This window comes from Bos grunniens, chromosome 9, assembly GCF_055505025.1.
Source record: "Bos grunniens cultivar Pamir isolate PY7600 chromosome 9, Bosgru_T2T1.0, whole genome shotgun sequence".
Lineage (NCBI taxonomy): Eukaryota > Metazoa > Chordata > Mammalia > Artiodactyla > Bovidae > Bos > Bos grunniens.
In genome coordinates, this window is record NC_141173.1 from 77,190,488 (window position 1) to 77,199,179 (window position 8,692).

Consider the following 8,692-nt stretch of genomic DNA (forward strand, 5'->3'; position numbering starts at 1 on the left):
TACTGATACATGCTACAAGGTTGATGAACCTTGAATCAAGTGAAAGCAGCTAGTCAGAAAGGTCCACATTCTATATGCTATGTTTGTGTCCTCCTAAACATTTGTATGTTGAAACCCTGATGCCCAATATGATGGGTTAAGAGGTGGGGGCTTTGGGCAGTGATGAGGTCATGAAGAAAGACCCCCACATGAGTGGGATTAGTGCCCTTATAAAAGAGACCAGAAAAAACTCCTTCCGCCATGTGAGGGTACAATAAGCAGTCTGCCAGAGGAAGAGAACTGTCATCTGACCTTGCTGGACTTGGACTTCCGGCCTCCAGAACTGTGAGAAACACATTTCTGCAGTTTAGAAGTTACCCAGTCTGTGATATTTTGTTAGAGCAGCCAGATGTGTTAAGACACTGTATGATCCCATTTATAGGAAAGGTCCAGAACAGAAACAAAGAGCAGATGAGTGGTTGCCTAGGACTGGGTGGTGGAGATTTAAGAATGACTAATGGGGTTTCAGTGGGGTTTCTTTTGGGGGTGGAAGATGAAGACCGTGTTCTAAAATTCACTGTGGTGGCAGTTGCACAACTGTGAATACACACTAAATACCATTGACTGGTATGTCTTAGGTGGGTGAACTGTATGGTAAGTGAATTTTTTCTCAATAATTCTCTTAGGAAAACAAAAGACTAAATCTAACCAAAAACTTCTAAAATCACTAGGGCCTGGCCACTGTCCCCTCTTTCTCTTTCCCATCACACTTTCCCAGCCTGTTACATCTGATGGGGTGACTTAAGGGTTTGGGGGCTCTTTGGTGGGGAGAGGACAAGAAACCAGGACAGTTCAAGATTTTCTCAGGGTGTGACTGTGGCCTCACCCACTTCCTTCCCCTGGGCCCCTGACTGCCATTTGGACCCTAAGCTCCCGTCTAGGTGTGAGTGGGGCGGCCTGCTTGCCTCTGTCCCGGGATCCAACCCCGGGCACGGAGCATTCGGCCCACGAGGGTGCGGACAGGGGCGGCCAAGGTTAGAGTCGGGAGAAGCATCGCCTCACCCCGCCCCCCGCCTTCCACTGAGGCACTCAGGAGGGCGAGCCGTGCTCACCTCCCTCCGCAGGCGTAGACTCGTCAGCAGAACCGGCTCGCCGCGCGGCTGGGGCCGCGGGAGAGGTTCCCGGGCCGGTTACACCAGAAACCCCACGGGCCGGCTGCTCTGCCCTCCTCCGCCCCCGGCTCCCATGGTGGACGCCTCTGCGTGCCTGTTAACTAAAATACAAGGGCGAGGGCGGAGGAGACTCCCAAGGAAAGCCCGGCCAAGCCCACGGGACCCGCAGGAGAAGCGGCCGGCCGGAGCTGCCCCGGTCGGGATCGGGGTCGCTGCGTCCCCTCCCGGTCGGGGCCCCGCAGTGTTCCGCGGACTCGGGGCTCCCGCGCTGCGCGGAGGTGACCAGACGTCTGCGGGGCGGGGACTCGGGGACACGCAGGCGGGGCGGTCCCGAGCGGCCCGGCGCGGCCCCCTTCTCGGCGCAGCTCGCCGGGCTCTTTCCCCGGAGCGTCGGCGCCGCCCATGGCCGAGGTGCTGGAGCCCGATCCCCGGGCAGCCGAGGGCTCGGAGGCCCCCATGGTGGAGACGCCGGGCTGGGAGGTCCCGGAGGATGCTGGCCCCCAGGTAGGCGCCGCCCGCAGGCTGGGAGGGTGCGGGCCATGGGGGTGGCGAGCGCGGGGGTGTCCCGGAGCTGATCTGCAATGAGGCCGGAGGGTCTCATAGGTTTAACTAAAAAATACATTAAAAAAATTGGTCTGAGTCCTAACCCCATTCCTGCACAAACAGGAAAAGGGGGTCGGGAGCCGTCGTAACTCTAGATGCCACATCTCAATTTTGTTTCTTTGTGGCTAAAAAAAAAAAAATTGATCAAGTCCCTAAACTCTAGATGGGACCCTCCGGGCAAAGGAGCGCAACAGTTGCTTGCTTTTAACCTGAACTGAGAGGCCGCCAGAGTCTCTAATCTAAATATGGGAGCAGCGGGGGAGGGGCCCTGTCGGCGCTGAGAAGTCAGAACCTCGGGCTGGACCCAAGGGCAGCGCCCCTGCCCGGGACAGGCCGTCCTAGTGGACCAGAGATCAAGGTATCTGTACTGCTGCATCTCACGTTCTGCCTTAGAATTGTCTCCTCCAAGTTTTCCCTGTTCCATCTTAGCCCGGAAGTTATGAGATCCGACACTACGGGCCTGCCAAATGGGTCAGCACTGCGGTTGAGTCTATGGACTGGGATTCAGCCATGCAGACTGGCTTTACAAGGCTGAAGAGCTACCTTCAAGGCAAAAACGAGAAAGGTGAAGGCGGTTTACCTTTAATGACCGTATTGTGGCCTGGCTTATTGGGTTTTCACTTATTAAAGAAATATATTTTTAGAATAGCAAAATAACCAGATGATCAAAGACTGTCCGAAGAGGAGGGAGGCCTATGCTCAGGATCCTTCCTGTCTTGAGGAGGGTACTCTTGGGCTTCTGTTCTCCTTTCTGTGACTCTTCTGAATGAACTGGGCCTCTGTGTACCTAGCCTTAAGGCCTTTTCATGGCTAATGTTTTGAGATAATTTGGTGACTGGTAAAACAAGAGATATTAAGAGGCAGGAAGGGTCAACACACACAAGGTCCAGAGTCTCAAGACCTGCCTTCTGGTTTGGCACTGATGCTGTTTAGATTTTAGCAGGTCTTAGCCAACGAGACCTCAGTCTGAATTGTATAAGTAAAGAATGACCTAGACCATGTGATTACTGATTTTCCCTTCTATCTCTAAAACTATGGACTAATGAAAAATATTGATAGTACATAAATAACTATAATGTTAATAGTACAGAAAGTGTTTAATGTGCACAGTCGCTAATTGTAATTTTGCCCTTATTTTTATTCAGATAAAAATTACCTTAAAGGTAAATATTTATGTCAAGAAACTCAGGTCAAAAAATAATTACATTTTAAAATGTAGTCATAAATACACTAAATCTGCTTTTCCTTTGCATCTAAATATATATTTTTGTGGCACAGAGATGAAAATAAAGATGACAGCTCCAGTGACGAGCTACGTGGAGCCCGGCTCAGGTCCTTTTAGCGAGTCTACCATTACCATTTCCCTGTATATCCCCTCTGAACAGCAATCTGATCCGCCCAGGCCTGCAGAGTCTGATGTCTTCATTGAAGACAGAGCCGAGATGACGGTGTTTGTACGGTAAGTGGTAGATGTCATTCACAGCACTGCTGACTGCTGGTTTTACTTGTGAGCTCTCATAGTTTAGCGCCTGTGCAGTTTAGCTCCTGTGCTTTTCACCCTTCCATGAAAACAGGCCTAATGCATTTTGTGGTGTTTTTCTAGTGACTTGTTTCATATGTTACTAAGGGTCTGTGACATGAAAAAATGAATTCATTTGAAGAGACGTCTCATGCATCCCTCCCACATATAAGAAGCAACACAAATTACACTCCCACCCCACCCCTCAAATGCATTAGACTGCCTTTACCTGCCATCGAGTTACATCTGGAGAAAAACGCTTTAAAACAGTGCATGGTACCCCTCCTCCCAAATCTAGGTTCTGATAACCTCAAACTCTTCCTTGTTCCTCCAGCCTAAAGGATGGTAGCTGCTTCCTACAGTTACTGCATTTCTCAGACCTTCAATACCTTTCCGCTCATTCCTTGTATTAAATTCTCTCTGTTGGTATTTTTAAAGAGCCCCACAAAGTACATAATAGTCTTGTATTAGAGTCCCTTTGTTATTCCCTTTCTCACCCTCTTATATCCCCTGGTGACTCAGACAGTAAAGAATCTGCCCGCAATTCGGGAGACCCGGGTTCCATCCCTGGGTTGGGAAGATCTCCTGGAGGAGGGCATGGCTACCCACTCTAGTATTCTTGCCTGGAGAATTCCATGGACAGAGGAGCCTGTGGGCTACCGTCCATGGGGTCAAAAAGTAGAAAAGGGCTGGGCGACTAACACTTTTACTTTTACCCTCCCTTGTTAAAAGACTCTGTCTCTCTGTCTCTGTTTCCTCAAGTCCCATGTACCCGTCAGACCAGCACAGCCTGGTACAGCCTCACCTGCTCCTTGGGCTCCCGTCACCCTCTGCAGCACACTTGAACTTGTCACTCGAGGGCAGTGCTTTCCCATGTGCCTCCTGCAGCATCCTTGTGCTGACCTGTCCGGCCCCATGATCCTTGTCCATCCTGTACCTCCGAATGTCACCCTCTTGTCTTTCCTCTCCTCCTGGTTCTCTCCCTCCAGCGGCACCTCATCCACTCCCCACCCAGGGGCCACTGTTGATGGCCCTCACTTACCCTCATGTCATAGCAGACGTGATCTGGGCTGTCTGGTCACACTGCTTCAACTATCTGTGGCCTGTGACTCAAATTCAGTGTCTCCAGCCCTGATTTTCCTACTAGCTGGGCATCTCCGTGTGGGGGTGGAAGATCAAGCTCAACAGCTCTGAAACCCAGCTTTCCCCCAAGCCTTCTCTGACCTTACAGTGCCTGTGTCAGTAAAGCGTCTCAGTGGTCTGACAGCCTCCCCAACAAGGACCATTGTGGCCATCAACATGCTCCACCCTGATAATCAGTCCCCAAATCCAGCCCATTTGCCTCAGAAATGGTCGTGATTCCGTTCCCTTCACCCCTCAGTCACTTCCTCGGGCCCTCACCTCACAGGGACCTCAGCTGAGACCCCTGTGCTACCCCCATGCCCAGCACATGCCTGATGCTCACCAGATACTCCGACGTTTTTCAATCTCAGGTTTCCCTTCAAGAGCCTCCCAACTATTCTCTGCCCACCAGTCTCCTCCTCTCTCCTGCCCTCCACTCTGGAACTCCGATCTATCTTACAACAGCAACAAAACCCTAACCTGTTACAGCGTTTAAAAATCTGTTGGTTTCCTCTTGCTTTAGCGTGACATTCAGACAGTTCACAGTGTACGCTTCACCTTCATAATGTGGCCCAACCTGTCTCCCTGACATCTGTGCTCCCCTCTCCTCCTGCCCTTCACTGAGCAGGCCAAGTTCCTCCACATCTCTTTACCTTTGATTTTGGACAAGTTGCTGAGATTTTCCTTGCCAAAATCTCCTCATCTATGAAACTTGTATAGTCAGAGTACCTACCTACCTCACAGAGTTGCCATGGAAGATCAGATGAGTTAATTCACATAAAATACTCAGAACACGAGCAGCATCTTACTACCAACTCTAGCTCCCTCCCTCTTCTCTGCTTTCATCCTTTAGGACCTAGATCAATGGGCACCTTGTCCATGAGACCTTCCTCAGTGTCTGCAGTCAGCCAGCCACTCTGTCCTATGATTGTAAAATCTAATGATCTATTTATAGATTGTAACGTCATCAAGAATACAGCAACATGTTTCTCTGCCCGAATCCGACCGCTCCTGATGAGGCAGGTGTTTGGGGGAGGCTCAGTATTTGTCTGTGTCCTGAATAAAGCCATGGATAAATCACTGTAGAACAACATGTACTCAGAGGACAAAAGATGATCTCTAAGTAGGAGGTTCAAGAGTTGATTTCAAGAAAGAAGTGAGATCTGAAACAGATTCCCTTTAGGCAGAACATATTATACTAAGAATTGACTATTCCTTAAAGAGATAAATAATAAATTTGGCAGTCAGAATGTTTCCTAACACATGATTCAGAAGTATTATTATCAGTCAACATGATGAAGATTAAGGAGAGTTTTGTCAATTGTCTTCAACATTTTATTTTATATACATGTGCATAGATTCCTATACTTATTCAATTAGGATTTAAAAGGTACTGCATGCCAGGAATGACTAGGTGCCTGGTAGACATTGTTGAATAAGACAGGCCTGGTTTGTACTCTTGAGACTTACATCTTATCTGATGAATGGTAGGAATGCTTTTCCATTGGCATATTGATAATAAACTTTGTGCTAAAGAAGAATTAGAAATCCTATTAGAAACGTTTTTGTTTGTTTTCCTATTCTCAAACTTCAGACTCATCGTGTTTACATGTCAGCAACTCAGCTAAGTCAGTGTGCTGTCATGATTTCATCTCAGGGTGTTTTCATTTGTATACTTTAAAATCTATACTTAAACTTTTATTTTCCCACTTTTTATTAGAATCTTTTGACTGTCTTTTCATCCCCATCCTCTTAGCGGCCTCCTCACTGGTCCCTTCTCTGCAATCTAGTTTCTATCTCTCTGCCTATATTCTTACCCAGATCTGATCAAGTTACTTTGCTGCTCAATATCCTTTGGAATAATATAAAAAGGCTTTAGGATGATACACAAAGTTCTTACTTCCATGTCTGACTCACCTTCCTGACTTCAATTTATGCCTATGAAAATGCTTTGTGTTTTTTGGACTTTTGTTCTCTTATCCTTCCCCTTTCTCTGCCCAGGAAAACCACCCTCCATTCTAGACCCAACTCAGAGATACACCTTTACCCTTGATCTGATCATATCCTCAGTGTTCCCAAGCACTTTGATTCTGTCTCTGATAAAACTCTACTCAGACTGTATGGAGAGAGTCGCCAAAATGTCCATCTCTTCCATTAGACTGAAAGTTCATAGGATCAAAACTATATTATGTTCATCTGTCATACAGCACCTACCCTTTTCCAAGAAAAAGAGGTAGTGTTTGACAGAAAATAGAGAGAAGGCAGTGGCACCCCACTCCAGTACTCTTGCCTGGAAAATCCCATGGATGGAGGAGCCTGGTGGGCTGCAGTCCATGGGGTCGCTAGGAGTCGGACACGACTGAGCGACTTCACTTTCACTTTTCACTTTCCTACATTGGAGAAGGAAATGGCAACCCACTCCAGTGTTCTTGCCTGGAGAATCCCAGGGACGGGGGAGCCTGGTGGGCTGCCGTCTATGGGGTTGCACAGAGTCGGACACGACTGAAGTGACTTAGCAGCAGCAGCAGCAGCAAGTCTGAAAGGGAGCCACTGAGGGGGTTTCACTGTGGTCTGACCTGGAGCATCAGCATTATCAGGAGTTTATGAGAAATGCAGGCACTCAAGCCCCACCCCAGACACCCTGAACCAGCATTTTCCCAGCTGACTTGCATGCACATTAGAGTTTGAGAAGCACAGCATTAGAGCACAAGATGGTGTAAAGTCCAAATTTGCCCAACAGATGAGACCCTGTGCCTCCTCCTGGGTCCCTTCAGGGTGTGTGAGGTCACACTGAGCCTGGGAACAAGAGAAAGGGAACAGGTCAATTCAGGTGCCTAGAGGGAGGAACTCTGAAACTGCACTTCATCCAGATTTCCTTGTATCAGCCTCTGCTTTTTTTCCTAAACTAACATTCGCATCGGTATTAAAATCATTTATGGTTATTTACTTTCTCCTTTGTAGGTCTTTCGATGGATTCTCTAGTGCCCAAAAGAATCAAGAACAACTCTTGACATTAGCAAGCATTTTGAGGGAAGAAGGAAAAGTTTTCGACGAAAAGGTTTACTACACCGCAGGCTACAATAGCCCTTTCAAATTGCTTGATAAAAATAATGAAGTATGGTTGATCCAGAAAAATGAACCCTCCAAAGAAAGGGAATGAGAAAAGGAGAGAAAGGTCTACTGTCTGGGGCAAAAATTTTGTTTAACATAGACCTCATCATTACCTATAAGCAAAATGTATCTAGTATCTCTACCTGAGAGTACTACTATGAACTGAGCTTATTTCCACTGTGCCTTTTTAATGCTTGATGCCTTAGATACACAGATAATAGGGGACAGGATTCTATAAACATGTAAATCTGGCTTTTTGAGGCTCCAGGGAAATGGAATGTTCTCTCTTCATTGCTGTATCACAATCATGTTGCCTTATTTCTACTTGGATTTGCGTCATTACCCACTCCAGATATTATCAATAAAAATGGTAACGTTTATCCTGTGTGGAACTACAAGGCTGTCAAGCCTGGAGAAGTGAAGTTCAGTTGGAAACAAAAATCAAATCATCTTCTGCAGCTGCCACTGTTACTTTCTCTGTTGAGCCTGCTCTTCTATCCGCCCACTGCCCCCACCACACAAGAAAAACTCACAGGACTCAGAAGTCTTGCTAATATTTTATGATAAAAATATATTTGTGAAGTTAGGAACTTCTGACTTAATTTTGGTACTCAAGAAAGACATGCTTTATCCAAACAAATGTATACAAACATAGAATTTTAAAATTCACTTGAGTTTTTAATGTATTTTATGTGGTATTTCTGGAGATCACATAAAAATGATTCGGTATTCAAAGAGTGGGTTGTTGCAAAATGAGGAAGTTTTAAAATTGGACCTATTGTATTGGAGTGTGCTTGTTCCGGAGAAGACATCACATTCAAACACCTGGTAGCCTGTCATGGGAAGCTTTATTGTGGGCTCCTAGGGGATGATGGTTGTAGGTGTGAAGGAGAAAAGCAGGTTGGAGCTCAGTTCAGTTCAGTTGCTCAGTCGTGTCCAGCTCTTTGCGACCCCAAGAATCGCAGCACGCCAGGCCTCCCTGTCCATCACCAACTCCTGGAGTTCACTCAGACTCACGTCCATTGAGTCAGTGATGCCATCCAGCCATCTCATCCTCTGTCGTCCCCTTCTCCTCCTGCCCCCAATCCCTCCCAGCATCAGAGTCTTTTCCAATGAGTCAACTCTTCACATGAGGTGGCCAAAGTACTGGAGAACATCCATTGAATGACATTACTTCCTGTTCCCA

At 47.3% G+C, this 8,692-nt stretch overlaps 1 protein-coding gene across 2 annotated transcripts; it reads left to right on the plus strand.

Moving 5' to 3' along the window:
• The first annotated feature begins 1,512 nt into the window (after positions 1-1,512).
• Positions 1,513-7,886, plus strand: HEBP2 (heme binding protein 2). Of its 2 annotated transcripts, none has more exons than XM_086318055.1 (4): positions 1,513-1,655; positions 2,164-2,319; positions 3,033-3,213; positions 7,357-7,886. In XM_086318055.1, exons 2-4 carry the CDS (start codon positions 2,247-2,249, stop codon positions 7,553-7,555), a joined length of 453 nt encoding a protein of 150 aa, XP_086174181.1. In that variant the 5' UTR covers positions 1,513-1,655; positions 2,164-2,246; the 3' UTR covers positions 7,556-7,886. The 2 variants fall into 2 exon arrangements, with proteins under 2 accessions (XP_086174181.1, XP_086174180.1); XM_086318054.1 differs by having other exon boundaries at positions 2,184-2,319.
• The last annotated feature ends 806 nt before the right edge of the window (positions 7,887-8,692 follow it).

Excerpts from the sequence above, each read along its gene's own strand:
- HEBP2 (XM_086318054.1), top strand. The coding sequence starts at position 1,554 with ATGGCCGAGGTGCTGGAGCCCGATCCCCGGGCAGCCGAGGGCTCGGAG. Across the intron at positions 1,656-2,183 it reads CGGAGGATGCTGGCCCCCAG|CCCGGAAGTTATGAGATCCG; the intron begins GTAGGCGCCGCC and ends GTTCCATCTTAG. Across the intron at positions 2,320-3,032 it reads TCAAGGCAAAAACGAGAAAG|AGATGAAAATAAAGATGACA; the intron begins GTGAAGGCGGTT and ends TTTGTGGCACAG.